General features: G+C 36.2%; 1 protein-coding gene across 6 annotated transcripts in view; it reads right to left on the reverse strand.

Annotated features, from left to right (window-relative positions):
- Positions 1–21,181, reverse strand: part of BCKDHB (branched chain keto acid dehydrogenase E1 subunit beta) — a 209,901-nt gene that overhangs the window by 138,394 nt on the left and 50,326 nt on the right. For all 6 annotated transcript variants that reach the window (XR_003610114.2, XR_003610113.2, XR_015768342.1 and 3 more), the window contains exon 7: positions 505–602. Coding sequence is in view for 2 of the 6 variants with exons in the window: in XM_028108102.2 (XP_027963903.1) it covers positions 505–602 (98 nt within the window). In the remaining 4 variants the exon portion in view is untranslated. The remainder of the gene's footprint in view (positions 1–504; positions 603–21,181) is intronic.

The following is a 21,181-nucleotide window of genomic DNA, read 5'->3' on the forward strand; positions in this document are numbered from 1 at the left end:
TCTATGGCCAAAGGAAAAAAAAAAAGTCCCAAGCTTAAAAGTCTGGAGGGAGGACAATGTGACAATGAGCACTGGGGAAACTGAGGCAGATCGGTATTGAGGTTCGCTGGAACAGAGGAAGGTATGGAATTCTGAGGCTGGACTCCTGGATGGTCCACATGACCAGCAAAGTAATCACAAGAGATGGCAGCAGATGTGATGAAAACGATAGGAAGTCAAGCACAGAAACAAGTATGAGGATGTATAATGCATGCTTCAAAAGAGACAGTTTCTCATAAGTACATTTTTATATAATGGCTTCACCACATGCATATATATTTTAATATGACTGAACAGGCACCTCACCCTCAACCAGAAGTCAGTACCAGATATAGATGTAGCACTAACAAGACTTAAAATTTGACATATAAGAAAAACACTTTGGATTTTTATAGTATCAGGATAAAAAAATGAGAGCTTCCAAGCACAATAAGGACATTATTGGTTCTTAGAAATGTTACTGACCTGAGTGCCCCAGGCAACTAGAGTCACGTCACTCCCTTCCTGAATGACTTCAGCCTGGGACAGGGGAATGTTGTATGGTTCTACAGGAACCTGTTCAACTGAATATAGAACAGGGAAAAAAATAAAAATTTATTTTTTCTCATGTGGCGCTTGTGCACAAGACAATATAAGCATTTCACTGTGGCAAAGCTTTCTTTTATTCTTCTCCCCAAATTCCATAAGTTACTTAAAACAGAAATAGCATTTATTATATGGCTCTATGACATTACTACACATATGAAAAAGTCCCATGTAAATGAAGAAAATGTATCAGCTACCCTGGCACAGAAAAAGGACTTTGGGTAAAAACTAAGAAAATGCTACAGTAAGGGCTTTGGTCGACAATGTGACACACTGGTTCATTAACTGAAACAAATATGCCATACTAATATGTTAGTAATATAGAAAACTGGGTGCAGGGTATATGGGAACTCTCCTGTACTATCCTCACACTTTTTCTGTGAATCTAAAACTGTTCTGAAAAAATAAAGTTAAAAAAATTTAATGTGTTTCCGCTAAAACTTGATCAGACTGAATTAAGTTCTCAGACAAGTTGTTGATCAAGAAGCCAACTTATGGTGACTTGAAAAACAAAACACATAGAGCAGAGTCAAATTTTTATGTATATTTTATTTTTACCCCTTGCATCTACGGACACTTCATCAACTACGGCAGCTCGTAACACCTTAAATTTCAAAGCTGAATCCTTTATACCTCAAGAAGATACGCTAAATCAGCTCCACCAGGCCAAAAGGAAGAATAAGCCACTGGTATCCCAGAGAAGACTATTTCATGATTATTTCTGCCCAATCGAGTACAAGCAATAAAAAGTTGACTGAATTCAAGGGGAAATCATAAGGTGAATTTTAAAATGAAATTGTAGGAAGTTGCTGGAATTGCCCCATTATGCTGGGAAGCCTTCTTGAATGCCCATTTGAGAGCAGTAATATGGTAGAAGCAGTGGGGGTTAGAAATCAATCCTTTTTGTTCACTTTCCCTATAATCTTTTATCATTGTTGTATGGATTTTTTTTTTTTTTTGATTCAAAGAGCAAAGAAGGACAAACTAAAAGGTTCCCTCTCTGCCCCAGTGAGTTCTCTCAACTCCACGGCCCAGAGTCATCAATACCAACAACTTCCTGCATGTCTGCAGGGGACAGCTTTCATGCTTTCTGTCATCCAGGCTTCTTAATCTTCTTTCTAAATTAGGGAAATGTCCCATCTGATGAGGCAGGGCCCTTTGTCCACAACAGAAGTAAGGTCCACATCTGCACTTTCCCAGCTTCCCTTGCAGCTAGGGCCCTAAAATGTGGGCTCTGCTGATCAAAGGCACCCAGGCCACACTCTGAAATGGATGCTGAGGGCAAGAAGAGCAGCAGGGACCCAGAATCCATCCTATAGTACTGGTAACAGTGGAGGCAGATCCAGCTTTCAGGCTCAGGGGTGTCAATGATTCAGACTGTAGTTCCATGTCCACTGATAGCTGCCACAGTATCTTTGTAAAACCAGTTACGTGGAATTTTGGGTACTGTTTCTAGACATATGGCCTCTAAGCCTGGTTCTTAGGCGCTCCAAAGATATCTGACCTGTTCACTATCCTTCAATACATCTTTTCAGCTTATATTGGCCAGAGCTGGATTTCTGCTTGAAAATTAAGAACCCTGGCTGATTTGGTGTCTTTTCAGATGTTTATAATATTCAAGTATGCACACTCATAAACATATGTGAATCTTTTTTTCCACATATAGAATCACCTTGTACACCCTGTTCAGAAGGTCTTCTATCATCTCCCCTTTTCTCACTTGGCAATATATCTTGGCCATGTTTTCATGTCAAAAATACAGTTTTTTAAAATCATTTGTAAGTATAATCTATCAAATTTAATGGTACTGTTATCAGTGATGTGGAAAATTTTATTTCTTGTATTTTTTTATATTTCCAATCCAACAGCATGTCTATAACCAATGCCAGAGAGATGAATATTTTTTTAAATCATCGATATATTTAAATAATACACTAAAATCCACAAAACTGCTCAAAGCAAATGACATTAAGCTAACTAACAAACCTGAGACATAAGCTGCTTTAGAAAACTCCTAAGTGTTAAAAGCATTTTTTAAACTTTTTGTGTAACATGTAAAACTACATTGAGTCAGATTATCTAAACCAGGAGTGGGCAAGGCAATTTTTGTAAACAGTATCTTACTGGAACACAGCCATTCATTTACATATCATCCATGGCTGTTTTTGCCCTACAACAGCAGAGCTGAGGAGTTAACAAAACTCCTACAAGCTCAAATTCTTACTATCTCTTCCTTTACATAAACAGTTTGCCAACCTCAATTCTAAACAGTGCTTTCAGAGGTTAATTCCAGTCCATTCACAGAGAGCTTAAATCCAGTGTTGGATGGACAGATGAACCAACAGATACACGAGTGGACAAAGGAACACACAAACGGGGAGACAAACATTCAACTGGAGTAGTACACTCTACTTAGCAGTTCTCAGTGGCTAAACCAAAGCCACGGTCAAGAACGATGCTGATGATATGCAACAAACACGGAAAGGTAGCACAAAGGCTCTTTGCCATCAAGTCTTCCCTCCTCTGGCAGCAAGATCTGCATGCCAATAGACAAGGCTTGAAGCCAGTACACACTCTGTCTTGTGATGAGTCAGTGGTTGTCATTCAAGAGTCTTATCTTTCCCGCCTTTTAAATCAGTTGCCAGCTGATTAGCAAATCCCTGGAACACACAATTCTAATGGCTGGCACACTAAAAGAAATGGGCTAGCATCTTGGCCCACTTCCTTCGGTGAAAAGCTGCCAGTGAGTGACTAACTGCTTCATTGTATTAAATAAATTACCCAGAATAATAAGACCTCATTACTTTAACACGTAATTAAGGAACAACATGGCAAACAAAGCGTTGTTCTCCATCAACAAGATCGTGCAGAGAATTAGATTCAAGAAGAGTCTCTTATTAAAAAGAACCAAAAAAAAAAAAAAAAACTACTAGATTCACATAAATTTAATCCTGAGAGCAGAAGAATGAGAGTATGTTCTTTTATTTGAACTTGGCAAACAGGTCACCTAGAGGGCAAGCCATAATTCACAGGTACTCTAGTTACACTAATTTAAAAGATACTTACTCCAAGACAAGGTTATTATTTCGAATGAGCATTCTTGCACTCCTACCCCATGACTATGTGCTTTTTGAAAGAGAACAGGTAAGAGAAGTAATAACAGAAAATTTCAGGAACTGAAGAGCCCCTATACAGTCATATTACAGATTCCTGTTTTCATAGCAGTGGGACCAACTGAGACCACTCCATTTCACCAAATGCTGATTACATTCTAATCTCGGCACTAATGAGCATTCCAGACAAACCCTTCAGCATCAGACATACATTGACAAAAATGTGTCATCCAGAAAAATAAGAAATCTTTCTAAGACCAAAATTTAAAAGATGCAATTTTTGGCTCAAATATCAGACCGAATTTTTAAAATATATGTTTTAAGCTCCACATATATGTGTCCTTTATAACTGTAAATGCACTTATATTCATATTACCTATGCGCTTACAGATTCATTGTATGAATGAGTTCATGCCTGGCCCATTTTATTGCCTATTCTCTTCCCTTTTCCCTTCTCATTTGTTCGGTCATCTTGAACACATTTTTAAAATAAGGTAGTGTCAAAATGTATATGCTATGGGCAATACACCTTTACTCATTAATAGTTATTGCCTACCCAACGTATGCAGGCATCCTACAAGATACGGGAATATGAAACTGAAAGGGGCAGTCCCTCCCTGTCTTTGACAAGCATACACTTTCCATCTTTATAACTGGGAGTTATAAAGATGGAAAGACATGATCAGTAAACAAAAACATGATACGGTAGTAGGGATAAACGGCTCTAGGAAAACAGAGGGAAGCAACAATCTGGTTGTAAGAACCGAGGAAGCTTCACCACCATGGAGGCCACAACTGAGAAGGGTCTTGAAGCTAATGAGGAAATAAAGAGAGTATTCCATGTAGAAAGAAAAGCTGTATACAAAGAAATGGAGGTGTGAAGTTGTGTGTGTGTGCATCTACAAACACATGTCAACACACACTTACGTGCTGTTTCAGGTAAGAGTGAGAGCTTTAAATTATATACCCAAGTCCCTAGAAAAACCTTTTCAATTCCTTCTGGCTTTACATATTAGTAACACATGTAGAAAGTGTCTGCAAGAAAATAATAACTCACTCTTAATGATGCAAGTTTCCCTGTGAGGCACAATATTACCACTACAGAGATAATAGGGTCATTTCTCTGCCCTGGCACTAATCTACAGTAATGCTAGTTTCCTCACAAATGCGAAAGTCAGCAGGGCTTTATTCATGTTGCATTATACATGATGCAGTGATAAAACATAAATGTTCTTCTTAAAAAGAATGGAGTATATTCCTAAAATGTTACTTTATGCTGCCTGGTTACTAACAACATTGGAAATCTTCATACTCGAGAAAGTCTATCTCATTTGTCAGAATTGACAGTCTAATGGGGGAGAGTGGGCAGATCCACTCAACCAAGAACCCAATTCCCAGCCCTGTCTCTGCCTCTAACTAACTTGGTGGTCTCTGACAAAGCATTGTATTGCTTTTATGCCCTAGGAACCCATCTGTAAACTAGGGAAAGCAGCATCTGTCTGTCTGCCCCACCACAGGGACAGAAGGAGGGCATATTAAGTTAATCACACTATGGAGGTCCTTTCAGTTCTTAGGAAGAGGACAATTTTACATTTGAAATAATTCAATGATAAAGTCATTGAAATTACAAAGAAAGTTTTCCTTCTAGGGACATTTATCCTTACTCCTGTATAAAATTCCTGTTATTTAACCATCAACCAATCTCTCTATATTACCATTGTTATTTTTCCAAATAATCTTTCAGATGAGGCTACAAATTATGGTCAGACTTTGATAATTTTCACTTCTATGCAAACAATTCATTTTAATACTGATGTTAGAGATGAGAAAATATATGAACAAGAAAAGTAAGTGCAATCTCTTGTAGTAATCTTTTAAATTATTCCCCAAATACAGTTGTAATCAATTTCCCCCTCACCTCTTCACCTCAAATTACTGAAAATCTAAAGATTGACCATTTATATTAGCAAGACCAAATCAATATACTGTTAACAGTATTATTTGTCTATATAAGCTATCATTATAATAGTTGTTATAATATTACTATCTAATTAAAAGACAAAATTACCTTTCAAAAAAGAAAAATTAAGTACTAAACTTTTCACACTATTTAAGCCACGGTGATTATTGGGAGCATGTGTGAACATCATAAACCAGCACAGTAAGTGACAGAGCGTGACAGACAAAAAAGACAAAGGAACAGTCTGTTCCACAATAAAGGAGACTAAGGAGACAACAATAAGTGGAGACTCTGGATTGGATCCTGATCCAGAAAGACGACATTAGTAGGACTACGGATGAAATTTGGATTAGGTGTGTGGAGGAGTTAACAGTATTGGATCACTGGTAATTTCCTGGTTTTGATTATTATTGCTACAGTTATTTGTGAGGTTAACATCTGTGGAAGCCAAGTGGGGGATACGTAAAAATTCTTTGTACTCTTTTTGCAACATTTCCATTTAAACTTATTTCAAAATGAAAAGTTTAGCAAAATATTAACATTAAAGTTTTTTGAAAGGAGGCTGACCCATCTTAATCAGTCTCCCATAGATTCTGGGAAAATACGGTGTAATTGATGGGCAAGTATGCAAAATCATGAATGTCACTAAACACCAACTATAGGAAACTGAGCTAAATATGAGGCACGATAGAGGCACTGTAGATTCATACTGTCTTGTGAAACAATCTCTGTCTTTTGAAATATTAGACAAATAGAAAATGAGATTACTAATAAGCTATCCAATTGCAGAAGAAGTACAACCACATTTAGTACTGTATATGTGACCTTCATCTACCTGGATGAACTTAACCAAAGTTCTGATGATATAGAGACAGAAAGATGGGAAGACATAAATTCATTATCTGTGCATGCTTGTCAGCTTTTTGCTGGAGACTCTTGACCACTAAATAAAAACCAATAACCAATCAAACTGTCTAAATATAAACAACATCAAGTCAGGATCAGCAAGTATCTTGAATGTAACCAGGAGACTTGTCACACGGAGATACAAAAATATTTGAAATCTTAAAATTATTAGTGTTATTGTTTTAGAAGGTCATGTTTTCTTATTGCTGAAATACCACTGAAAAGTAACATCTATTATTTTTAACTGAATGGTGACACTGAGAACATAGTGACAAGCAATATTAAATAGGAAGGTCTGGACCCATTTCAACTCAAATGCACTCTAATTCTTTTCTTGGTAATTAATTTATTTGAAAATCCCACATTTCTAATTTTTTGTGAGTGTAATGAGACAAGTTAGGCTTCTTTTCAGACTAGTTTGCAAACATAGCACAAAAGCAATGATGTGATAAAGCAACCATCATATTCCTTTCACAACTTCAAAATTAACCTAATTACATTTTCCTATCTCATTTAAGGTAACAAAAGCTTTGAGATTGACGATATTGCATAATATGCATCAGTATACTTAATATATACACTAAAATTTAACCACTTTGTAATATATTTTGTTCAATTTTTGTAATGACTTAGTATTTTTCCCTGTACTCTTTTAGCATGCAGCATTTAATAATTTAAAGTTCTCACATATGCAATTTTACCAGCAGTTGTCCCTCTTTCATGTTTAATATATTATAATTTCTTTAGTAAATATTTTCCAATGCATCTTCTGTAGCAAGGAGCTATATATGGGCGAACTTCATTCATATAAATAGACTCTAACATAGTAAATGGCAAAATGACAAAGAAAATAATTGAATACTGAATTTAATGGCACTATTTTAAAGCCATTCTCTATATCAGCACATGGACAGTTGAAAAGAAAAACAAATATCACCTAACAAAAAAATTCTATCAAGACAGAAAAGGAAAACGTTAATTCACTGTGAACTCTAAGATATACCATTATTTTATGAACCACTAGGAATGAGAAAACTGCCCATTAAACTGGCACTGTTTAGAATTTTACTCTGTTTACAATTATTTTCTTATCAAAAAAAGAAGTTTAGGCTTAATCAGGCATGGGTTTTATTACATATCATCCTTCTACAGACATAACAAAATATAAGCAAAATAAATTGGTTAAGGTATTCCTAAACTCTCTGACCTTTAGAAGCTAATTCTTCTCATTCTTCTTTTGACTTATAATCATCAGTGTCCATGTTTCTCCACAGAACAGCACTTTCTGTATCAGCAAGCACATCAGTGAAGCAGCACTTTATCAATGAATCCATAAAAGAATTATAAGATTGGTGCTGGGCTCACAAGCTAGCTCAGTATTTAGGAACAGCCTATTTCTGATTCGTGCTTCCAAAGACTGTTAAATTATGATTCTTCACTTTGCCTGTCCTTCTACCCATCACAACCATCTGGAACCTCACTGTTAAAAGAATAGTTCTCTAGCACCTCTGGAATTTTATTCTAAGCTGTGGATCTGAAATCTATTCTATGTAGGTATTGCTGCTGACTGATGATTTTGATATTTGTGCCTGAGTAGGTAACAACAATTACTAGCCACTGGATAAGATGATTGCAAGGCGACATTGCTTTTAAGCCATATTCCAATTTCAGAGGTGTTAAAATGTGAGAGGTGATGGAGATCTCAGAATCAATAAAATATAGTTCCTTAAATTGGGTAGATGACTTTAAAACATTAAAGTATTATTATAGATATTTTCTGCATTATGTTTTTGGTATCTTAAGTCCCTCAGTTTCCATAAATACACTATGACTCACGAGGAGCTACAATTCCCACTGGACACCAAGCATTCGCTGCCGTCCACCAACTTCCTAAATGCAGAGAGTAAACAGAAAAAGTCAAAAAGGCACTGGAGCACATCAAGAAAAGATAATTATTTTAAGGGTAAGAAAGGCACATGAAAACTACGCGATGTTTTTCATACTGCAAAATTCATCACTGCATTATCTAACACTGAACGATAGCTGTTGACTTCATGAATCAGCATCCAATCAGGAAAACAGAAACCTCTCTAGAAGACTTGAATTCAGGCAATCTGTTACAAAGATGTTGGAAGGGCCGAGCAGCATGGTAACATAATGTAACCCAGAGATCAGGAAGCAGCTAACACCCCTGGGCTAGCCTCGGTCATCCACAGGAGCCACTAACGGTGCTGGAACCACCATGAGCTGCTGCAGAGCAGGACAGACCCCACCAAAGGCCCCATATCACCAATGCTACCGAGCAATGGCAGCTGGAGCACAGCCTTGTCGACTACCGCCACCAAGCCCAAAATGGCTCCTTTCTTCCACCTTCATCCCACCTTCTAAACCATTCCAAGTGCTCTCTGTTGACAGAATCCTGCTGGAAATCAGGCAGGATATCAAGAAAATACACTTCACTCGTTTTCAACCCCAGCATTACAGAGGAAAACACAGAAGGGAAAGTGTGAGGATGAGAGGCAAATGAACATAGCACAGATTTAAATTACAAAGAACATTTAAGAGAAGAAAAGGTCACCTTTGATGAGAAATAATGGGAACCCCATATGTTAATGATCAAAAAGCTAACGTTTGAGCCCATCCTGTACCTGACACTGTTTCAAGCATTTATATGTATCACCTCATTTCATCCCTACAACTCAATACAAACGATACTAGATTTATTCCAGTTCTACAGATAAGGAAACTGAGGCAGAGAGACATTAAGTAACTCAGTGAAGTCATAAGACAGTGAGTGGTAACTCTGAGGTCCAGGCTCATAACCACCATGTTATATTGTATAGAAATCTGCCCAAAGTGGATTTCAGTAGCAATATCAAGTATGAACACTCATCAAGCTTGATCCTCACCATACGCCTTAAAAATCAATAGCAGCCAAATGCATATTTTAAAACAGGGAACACTATGGTTTTAATATTTAAAAATGTGGCACACATAATCTTTAGAATAAATAATTGCTATTTTCCTGCAGACCAACCAAGTATTAAGTCTAGATTCCTCACTGACCTCCAGCAATTCACTCCCATTTTCTCAAATTAATTTTTTAGACACTAAATGGGCTTTATAGTCCATAAAGCAAATATTCACTAAAATCTCCACATACATATCACCCAGTATTGGCCTCTGTGTGTTGCACTGTGTGTCATTCCTCCATTAGAAATCTATATTTTTCTTTTATGCAAATCCCTTCATATCAAATTCTGGATTAAAACTACCTAATTATGAAGGGCTCCAGGCATATTTATATAGCCAGAAACTATGATTTGTAGTCCTAGTGGTTTAAATCAAATATCATTTATTTAATAATCATTTCATAACCCCAAGCTATATTTAATGCTAAAGATAAAAAAGGATAAATTAGGTAGAATCCATCAATTCAACTACAACAATGCTAAAAGAGTACAGATAAAATTAATAAATAATTTCAAATTATTGAGAAAATTTTCCCAGTTGTAATTTTTATAAACCTGACCATTTTATTTCTATTTGTGAAGAGTGAAACTATGTGAAAATTACTAAATATAACCCTAATGGTCTTAGAAATTTAGTGTTTACTACCTATCTAACCTGTAAGGAGAGGCAATTTATAGATCTTTAACTTCTGCTCAACACACACTTTTACACTGAAGATGAAAACTCCAAAAGGGCCTTTTGTGTGCCTTTTATTCCAAATTTGAAATTCTTTAGATCAACTATGAAAATGTCAGCTAAAAACACCCCATCTGCTAATCAACAGTTCAGTTTGGGCGGTGTTAATATCACTGTCTGTATACTAAGTCATTGACAACTAGGTCAACAAAGTGAGGTTTAATTAGAAATTTTCTATTTTAACTTTCTTCATAAAGGACACTGTTTATCATATGCAAGTCGATCTTTCACTTTCAAACATCTGCCTTTGTACACATTTTGAGAAACACGTTAGGAACTTCCTATAATCAAAAGTAGAAGACTCTGGCTTGACCTAACATGATACAGTGCACACCCAAATATGCTAGGATAGGTTGTAAATAATCTTAAATGATCTGTAAGAGCCCCTGAAGGATTAAAAATATCCTACAGTGGCCTTCACAAAGTTCAATTACTCCCTCTTCACAAAACCATTTTGGACCAACCATTCCTAAAACTGGCTGAACGCTGGCTGACGTCTCTTACTAAAGCTCTATGAAATATCTACCCTTCTCTCTCTCCTGAATTTGAACACTCTGAGGTGGGCTCATGACTCAATAGCCTGAATAAAGATTTATGCTTAAGGGTGTTAATACTAAAATAAATCCATTGGAGATTTTTAAATAATACAGAAACATCCTTTGATGCACTATTAACATTTATCAAGCATAATTATCAGTCAAGCAGTATTATAGTTTACATGTATTAATATATTTAATCAAACGATACTAAGAAAGAAAAGTTTTATACTACTAAATTTGAAAATCCAGAGAAGAAATGTATTATACAAAGATATAAATGACCAACTTTTACTCGAGAATAAGTAGTAGTCTAGGGGCGCCTGGGTGACTCAGTCGGTTAAGCATCTGCCTTCTGCTCAGGTCATGATCTCGGAGTCCTGGGATCGAGCCCCAAATCAAGCTCCCTGCTCAGCGGGGAGTCTGCTTCTCCCTCTGCCCCTCAGCCATCTCATGCTCTCTCTCTCTCTCTCAAATAAATAAATACAATTTAAAAAAAAAGAATAAGTAGTAGTCTAATAATCATAAAAGATACTGAAAAGAAAGTCAAACGTGTCCCCAAAGTCACAAGAACCAGAAAGCTTTACGAACAAATTATATGAAACCTTACAGACAGATAATTTCTAGCCATTCAGTCCAGTCTGGAGCACAGAAAAAGAAAGCATGGCCTTTAATTCTACAACACTATAACAACCCTGATCCTGAAACCAGACAAGGTTTCTGATTCTGAAGGAAGGAAAACTATAGACCAATTTGACATATAAATACATGCTTGTGTTTATACATGTAAAGAGAGAAAACTATGGTCCAATTTTACATATGAACATAAAGGTCTTTTAAAAAAAATCTTCAACTGAATCCAGCAATATGCTAAAAGAATAATGCATCATGATAGAGTAGAATTTATCCCAGGAATACAAGGATTGAAACATCAGAAAATAGGTTAATGAAATACACCTCATGAAGAGATCAAAGAAGAAAAACCATATAATCGTCTCATCAGGTATCTAGAAAGAATTTGATAAAATGCAACACCTTGGGAGAAACAGGAGGAAGTGGCATTTAAGTGAAAAATAGAGATTTCCTTAATTTGATGAAGAGTACTGACCAAGGCCCCGGTTAAGAAGGGAGGAGACACCCTTATAATAATAACAACAACAACGATAAATGTCTCATCAATTACTGCAAAAAAAGAGCAATACCTAATCATTAGCTATAGAAGATAAGATTTTCCACCCAGAAAGTCTAAAACACTTAACTAAAATATTATTAGAGAAATGAGTATGGTCTCCAAAGGCAGTATTAATGTACAAAAATCAATAGCTTTTCTACATATCAGTAATAAAAAACTATTAGAAATATGTAATAGAAATAGCCCAATCATAATGGCAACAAAGACCCTAAACATCTAGTTAATAACCCTAACAACAAATGTGTCAAACGTAATGGTAATATCTACACAATTTACTAGTGGACCTAAAAGTTTGAATAGATGGAGATAACCATTTTCTAGGAAAAGAAGAATCATTACAGTGAAGGTATAAAAAACAGAAATAAAATGCTCTGTTTTCTGCCTACTTAAAACAAAGACCTTAAAACTGTATATAATTTAGAAATAATAGGTTATATGCTGCTCTCAGTGACATCTAGTGTATGGATGGGCACAGATACTATGGTGACATTTCCAAGAAGGTAACATTAAACTGTTGAGATCCTGCTGTTGCAAGGGGGACTTCTAACAAACAGACTAACACTTTTTATGACGACAGAATACAGAAAAAAAAAGTGTAAAAAAAATACAAGAATGAGCAAAAGTCTGACACACAAGACAATAGAAATGCAAGACTTTTATTCTTAGTATTCTCAAGTTAACTCTTACAAACATTTCCAGCTTTCATTCTTATCTTTCAGTCTATAAACAGCTAAATTTTAAGTCTTGTCTCCCTACAGTACCTGTGTCAATATACCTTATCCTTCTAGTTTTTCCAATGCTATTTAGAGACACGCAGTGTCTGGCTTCAATCATTTATTATTCAGGGCTTAATCAATGAATATATGAGGCTTATCGAAAACAAGGATGGAATTAAACATAGGTTTCACAGTTTAAACAATAAAGGACATAGGCTTGTAATTTGCTCCTTCCACATAAGTGTGTATATACAACATATATTTTATATATATATATATATATATATATATATATATATATATATATAAAACCGGTATCTTTACTTCAAAATTGTTTGGAATAAGAATTTACAAACAACTAAAATTTCCATAATAGGAGAAAGAACGAAATTCTTTTGCATGTGCCATAATTTATGAACTAAAAATCAGCTAAATCATTCAAAATGAATACATTGAAATACATCCAAAATAAATTGGTAAGTAAAGCAACTTACAGAATAGTTACAATATGTTCTTATTATTTTATGTTTATGTATGTTCTACACATTCACAGATTTGAATAAATGTCAATGCATGGGAAAAGATTTTCAAAGTAAGTTATAGAACAATGTCTATAGTATGATCTTATATAACTGTTTATATGTAAATGTGTTCTATACATTCATGTATGCACGCAAATATACATTCATAAAAAAGGTCTGAGAAAAGGAGTTGGGGGTAAGGAAAAGGAACTCTCACTTTCTGTTCTATATAGCTCTATGATGCTTGAACCTATACAAAAGTACATAGGATTAATGACATTGAATTTTATTAAAAACACAAAGTAAATCAGTCTATCATGTAGCTTAAGCTTAGTCATTGACAATGCATCCAGCTGGATTAGGCCAATGATCAAAAATAGACATCTGTCTAATGTCCAAAGTTAGTCTGAAAGTGAATGTCAATAATATAAAGAATATCCCAGAGTATAAGAAAGTTTCACTGGGTCCTATCCCATGAAAATTTCAATTTATCAAGTCAATCACAAAAGATATATAAACAAATTTAAAGGCAAATTTTGTACTTCAAGTTGACTGAAAAGCTTTTGATTCTTCTTGCTACTTAATAGATCAGGCCTTCTCATCACAAAAAAGGACAATAATCTATTAGCTGCATTCCCTGTTTGTTTTAGGTTTATAATAAATGCTATTGCAGGTGGCTCAGTTGGTTAAGCGTCTGCCTTCAGCTCAGGTCATGATCTTGGGGTTCTGGGATTGAGCCCCGTGTTGGGCTCCCCACTCAGCGGGGAGTCTGCTTCTCCCTCTCCCTCTGCTCCTCTCCCCCTGCTTGTGCTCTCTCTCTCTCAAATAAATAAATAATCTTTGAAAAAATAAAATAAAATAAAATAAAATGAAATAAATGCTACTCCACAAGGTTAAGATGGAAGTCCACATGACTATAAAGAACAAATATGAAATAAAAAACATGAAATATAAAAATTCACTTGTAATCAAATAAGCAAACACTGAAATAAAATGATAGTAATAATATTTGTTTAAAAGTACAGATAAAAGTCTGGCAGTATATGCAATAAAAAGTCAACAGTAGTTAAGGAATGGATTTATGAGCTCCTTTTATCTTCTCTTTTGTACTTCTTAGGAGTTTCAGTAAGCAGATGTGAAAGACTGAAAAATAAGGGGTGTGCCAAAGTCAGCCAGCTAAGTAGGGAGTAGAGCCAGCATTTCAAACTCAGGTAATCTGGTTCCAGAATCCACCTTCTTAACACAGAGTTTACCGGATTACCCCAGGGCAGAAAAGATGCCAACAGGAAAAAGAAAAACCTGACTGGCCACCTTATGTGCCCAAACATAATGAAAATAGGTTATATGGAGGAAATTAGGGACTTTATTGGTAATAGGAACATGAGAAATTAAGCAGATGAAAAAAAGAGAAAAAACATTATTTGGTCCAGAGAAGACAGAGCCTGTATATCAATGAGGGAATAAAACGCCCCCCCTCTTTTTTTTTTCTTTTGCTCAGTTGTTAATCATATCAATATGATGATCATAGTAATGTAAACACTAATGATCTGACCAAAAACTACACTCGAAGTCCATGAAGATATTGGGAGAAGTTTGAATATGTTGAGAGGAAAGAATGGCACATGCTGGGGAAAAGGGGGGACATAAAATAGCTAAATTCTAGTAGGAAGTTAAAATCATAACCCCTAAAATGTTAAAAAGCAGTATAAGCATATTCTTTACAAATATGATAAATAAAAAAAAAAGTGACTGAAAGAGTTGAAAAGAATCACCTGTGGGGGAGAATCACCGATTTGGTGAAGGCTGAGGTAAGAAACTACTATTTTTTGTCCTAAGATACATTATTTGACTTTTTAACTTCCGTAAAAGTGTTAATTTCAATTTCAAAACTAATTCAAAAATATCACAAATGAATTAAATTCTCTCGCATTACTCAGTTCTTGTGAGGGTGACTAGTATTAGATGTACTTGACTGCATCAAGATAATCCACTTCATGACGCCAATCAAAACAAATTTAAAAGGTAAAATACTCTTTTGTGTACACTGATACTGGGCAAAAACATTTTAAAGTCATCTACCACTCAAAAGCTACAATCTTCTTCTCTTCAAGATATACGAATTCACATATAATCAATGTATTTACTAAAGAAAGGAAAAAAAGAAAAGCCCCTCGATACCATTATGACCTATTTTTGCCTGAAAGGGTCATCTGAATCCTAGAAATGAAGCACCACAAGGCTTTGAGTCTTTTTTCCCCCCACTAGAACAACCATAGGTGAAAGCCGTATTTACTTCATTATCACTGATGTCATGAATCAATTTCAATTAAATAAATCCAAAAAGCTCAAAAAGGATAAAAGCAAAGCTTCTCCACAAGATGCCTGTATCTGATAATGTCACACTGACTCATTTTCTTTTTGAATCATAACGATTTTGTACATTTTTGACACTGTCTAGATTGCTCTTCTAGATCTGTCCTTTCTAAACATACCTCTCCCATTTTCCGAAAGTTTAATTGCATTTACATATCAAAATTAGAATAAAACAGAAATATTTTCCTTTCAAATTTAGAGGATAAAGGGTCTACATTTATTTATTGTATAGTCAACGTGAGTAGAAACAAAAATTCAAGAAAATTGCTGCATAAAGAATGGATTACCTATTTTTACTTTCATCTTTACAGTTCATAAAGTTAATGGCTGAACCGAAAGAAATCCTTTCTGTATGTTGTAGACCAGACACGTGGAGAGTCACCAAAGCACAGATGTTTGAACATACAGAACAGGACAGAGACTGGGCCCAAAAAGGAGGGAATCAGAGGTCAAGAAGAGCTGTGACAAGGACAATGCTGTGCCTTCACCAAATGGTTTCACCCCCTCTCCTCAAAATGCAGGAAGAGACATTGCTCAGCTGCCTTGGCCTCTAGCTGGGAATGCGGAACTAGGTCCCTTAATGAATGCATGAACCACAGGCTCCCAAACCCCATCCGTAACCACCCTGGATTTGTGACATATATAGTTTTCATAACTTTCAAAAAATCAAACTGTTGACAGAGGCTTAACTAATATCAGCTACTTTTATGTACAGCTGTATAAGTTCAAAAAAGCTATCCTATATGTATTTACAAAAGTTGTTTATACACAAGTCTGTACATAGGGTCTACACATTTATTTCCTCAGAACCCTTAGGTGCCACCTCTTGGGGAAGACACCAACAATTCATTCACCTATCTTACAAAAGAAGCAAATTAATCCTAGACCAATGGAGAAATTAACACAGTACATATTCAAACCTTGGACTACACACTATATAAGGGATGTACTGCCTCAAAGCATAGCTATTGATAGTACAGATTTCCATTCAATTAAAAAGTAGATCATTTTAGGGGCACCTGGGTGGCTCAGTCGTTTAAGCGTCTGCCTTCGGCTCAGGTCATGGTCCCAGGGTCCTGGGATCAAGCCCTGCATCGGGCTCCCTGCTCCACGGGAGGCCTGCTTCTCCCTCTCCGACTCCCCCTGCTTGTGTTCCCCCTCTCACTCTCTCTCTCTATCAAATAAATAAATAAAATCTTAAAAAAAGACAAAAATTAAAAAATTATAAGTAGATCATTTTAATTCTGTGGGTAAATCTTTAAAATGGCGTATTTCTTGGCATGAAACTAGGATGCTGGAGAAAGTTGTTTTATTTATGCCCTCCATTCAATAAAGTTTAGGTGGGACGTAAAACTGGGCAATGTTAGAAAGAAAGCAGCCTTTGGGTCAGAACATCTTGGTTTAAACCTGATTACCACTTATTCCTCCATGAGCAAGTTTCTTAACCACCCCATAGGGCTCTTGTGAAGATCAAATGGAACCACTGGTGTCATAAATGCCCAACACCTGGCTCTGGAGACAGACAAATGGGGTTTGAAATCTAGCTGTGTGGCTTTGAGCAAGTTGCTTAACTTCCCTAATGCCCAGGGGTTCCTCATCTATAAAATGGTCATGGTGACAGAATTTTTCTGATAAGGCTACTATGAGGATTAATTGAAACAGTCCTACTGTCTATGCAATACAGTACTATGTTAGTCCTTAAGTGTTCAAAAAGTGCTTAAAGATGAGGCAGACACACACATGCATTATCCAACTTAATCCTCTCAACAAACTTATGAAGTAAATTCTATTATACATAAACAGACAGGGCTCCTATTTCAGCCATTAGGACGAAAGTAGCATTTATATTAAGTTATGAAAGGCTGTTGACTATACTAATCAAACTAGGGATATCTTCATATTAAAAGAGAAGCATCTTTTCTCTATCAAGATGATATGTTATACCAGTCAAGATTACCTATTTTATTAGTAAAGTCTACAGAGGACTGGAACTCAAAGGAGATTAAACCTAAAATGACATTAATAGGTTTCCCCCGGATCCTTCCATTTAAACAGAGGAAGACCAAAGGAACAAGAGTAACTCAAGGAACTTTAAGAACCTAAAGAATCAAAATGGTGAGGATTTTCACTTTTGATTTCTATTTCCCTCCTGCCTTCCCACAATCGTCTACTAAAGACCATCATTCACTGAGCTGTCAGGGAACTTGGCCCCAGTCTCACGTCATTCCGGGCAAACCACCCATAGAAAATGCAGCTCTGTCTCCATATATAAAATCCCAGAAAAGTCAGAATAACTGGGTTTGAGTCGCATATCATCACCGGATATCACGGCAGCCCCTTTAGAACCACAAAGAGTGGGGTAAGAGCAGTGGCCATGGGAAGAATAGGTCCTAGCAGGAAAACAAGGGACCAACAGATGGTGAAAAGCTAAATGAGAGAGAGCTGTGCACTCAAACTCTGAGCTAAAGCCTCTACAACTAAACCAATCTTGAACAGCATTTAGTGACATAAATAATGCAGATAAAATTATATGCTATAGGAAAATTCTTTTGAGTTAGCAAGCTTATTTTTATAGATGTCAAATATTTTGGCTTCCTAAGGAATTCTTTACCTGGTATCCTATAAATACTTTATTTCAGGAATTATATATAGAACATGACTCAAAATTTGGGGAAATAACAGCTTACCTTACTGACGAGGAAAAAGCAAGTAACAGATGATGCTTTCCTGAAATTTCTTACTGTATTCACCTAGTTGCGATGGCGCAGTTGCAAAATATGCCAGGGAATTACTTCTCAACAAAATTCTATTAATGAACATTATTAGAAAGTGCACTCTTCTGTTCCCCAGGTATATTTAGGCCTTCTCATCCTCCCTTCCTATTCAACATCTCTCTCATACTTTCCTTTTCTTTATTTCTCTAGATTACATTCTGCTAACTTCTTTGGCCTTATCGTTCAGCTAATTCTCCCTTGGCTTATAATTTCTGGCTAAACCAGGACTTTTTCCTTCATTTTTCCTTTCTTTTTTTTTTTTCTGTGCCAGTTCAGTATACATCCAAAATAAATACACACATAGATACCAACCATTCATTTTAGGGTATCTAATCTACCATTCTATTATTATCAGACAAGGAAATCTTATCCTATCCTTACTCAACACTTCCCTCTTCTTTCCCCTCCTGAAATTCATTTAGACACCAAGTATTTCATATAATCTAAGAAACTCCCAACCCATCCCCCTCTGCTAATTCCCGCCCTCCCCATTTCCTAGACAAGCTGTTAAAGCCTCCCAGCCCAGTCTAATGACCCGTCTTTCCTCACACTAATGTTTGGAGGTAGTAAGAGCTAGACATCAGTTCCAGACTCTCCACTGGGTTCCAATCCATCTCAGTCTGTCCTTGTTCCCCCCACTTCACGTCCATCTTCCCTGCCTCACAGTCAACCCTATAGATTTCAGCAGACAGCACCAAACACAGAAGTGACAATTTTCATAGACTGTTCAGCTTCTATAATTATATATACTATAGCTATATATTCTTCATTAGATCTTGTGTTTTGCATCTGTGAGCAAACCTTGACTGATACAGCAGTATCTAGAGATCTGCTCATTATAATCCATCAGATGGATATAACTTAGCTTATTCATGCAACTCCAAGTCCCCTAGTGATGGACAAATGGGTTGTTTTTAGTCCTTGCTCTTAGGAATAGTGCTGTGAACATTAATATCTTTTCAGACTTTTATTAGTCTATCTCTGAAATAGATTCTTAGAGGAAGACTATGGGTCAAAGGGTAAATAATCATTACTGCTATCAGTTCTCTTCCCTCCTTAAAATCTATGACTTCTTCTGGAAACCATATACGCAACTGTGGCAGATACTGGTAGTTGTTAATATCCATCTCTCATCATTGCATAATAAAATTTTTAGTTGGACACTAAGCTAAAGACAACTTTTCTCAGCCTCCCTTGTGACTGGGTGTGGCACCATGATGAAGTTCTGACCAATGGAATATGCACAGATTTAATATGTGCAATTTCCAAGTCATTCTTTAAGAGAAGGAGAATTCTCTTCCCCTCCCTTCCTTCCCCCTTCCTTGTGGCTGAAATGTTTCTGTGATGTTGGGAGCAAAGCAGCCATCTGGGACCAGAAGCTGGAAAGTCACAAAGACAAATGGAGAAACCAGACAGGATTCTGGTGTCCTGATATTTATGTGAAAGAGAAATAAATTTCTGTCTTACTTAAGGCCTTACCAAGAGTTTACTGTTAGCCTAAAGAATATATCTAACTTTTTTTAGAATCATCTACTTCATGAATATATCTATGTTTAAGAGGTCATTCCATACAGATTTTTTAAACATTGCATTATACTCAAAAGTTATCTTTACTTATATATGACTATGTTTTGTTTAATTAAGATTACTTAGTAATTAACCTAAATGGGCTGTCATGTAACGAATACAACTCCCGATTATTTTTGCAAAGGATTGTCAGCCTAGTATTTAAAATACATTTGTGAACCTTCCCAGTATGAATTCCTTTAAAAAACTCGAAATGTAAAGGTTCATACCTTTGGTCTACGCTATTTTAACTATTCCCAAATGTATGCTGAAAATTCATAAAGAATGTAGGAATAATAGTCAGCCTATTAAATTATTATTTATGTATATTAAAAGTCTTCCCATTGCCACCACTTCTAAGTAGCCTCTGTGATAAACCTACAGTATCTTCTTTCATTGCTCTATCTGATTCTGTTAATACAGAAATGTCTTCTACAAAGCATCTCAGATTACTGAATCAAAAATGCTCCATTCCTTTTTATATCATTCTGAACAGAGGGAAGTTTGGCGTTTCCTCCAGCAGCGTGAAGCAGACCTGAGAGATGAACAGAGCTAGGAAGAGTTGCTGCATGGAAGGCAATGAAAAATCAGAGACAGAACAGGCAGCGCCCCTCCCCTCCCCTGTCCCTTCCAGTAATATGGTCAACTGGAAGATACCACTTGAACCAGAAGCTAAGTCTAAGAAAACCACGGGTTAAGAGCATCCTGAATTCTAAGAACTGAGAATCAAATAAGATAAAGAGAGATAGGCAGCATCAGTTACTGTTTCAGAACTGATATGAAGCACTGGTTCTCAAGATTTAGTTGGAGTCAGAGTCACCGGGAGGGCCGCTAAGAGACAGCTGAGCCTCACTCCCGGAGGTTCTAATTCAGCAGGTCATGAAGCGAGGCCTGACAATGTGCATTTCTAATAAGCTCCCAGGAGGCTTAGGCTGCTGGCCCAGGGATCAACTCTAGAGAACACAGTTTTGGCCTTCTCATCCTCCCTTCCTATTCAACACCTCTCTCATACTTTCCTTTTCTTTATTTCTCTAGATTACATTCTGCTAACTTGCAGAAAGTTTTGGTGGCTCACTCTTTTTTTCTAGACTACTTTCTTCTGCAGAGAAACTCTCTAGCTGTGAAAGAAACTATTTTGCTCTTTACTGAGCCCCTGGAGGTCAAGAAAAGATTCAGAGTTAAAGTCCTTGAA

The sequence above is a fragment of the Eumetopias jubatus genome, unplaced genomic scaffold, assembly GCF_037043125.1.
Source record: "Eumetopias jubatus isolate StellerSeaLion01/CBP00866 unplaced genomic scaffold, mEumJub1_p1.0 scaffold_6, whole genome shotgun sequence".
NCBI classification, from domain to species: domain Eukaryota; kingdom Metazoa; phylum Chordata; class Mammalia; order Carnivora; family Otariidae; genus Eumetopias; species Eumetopias jubatus.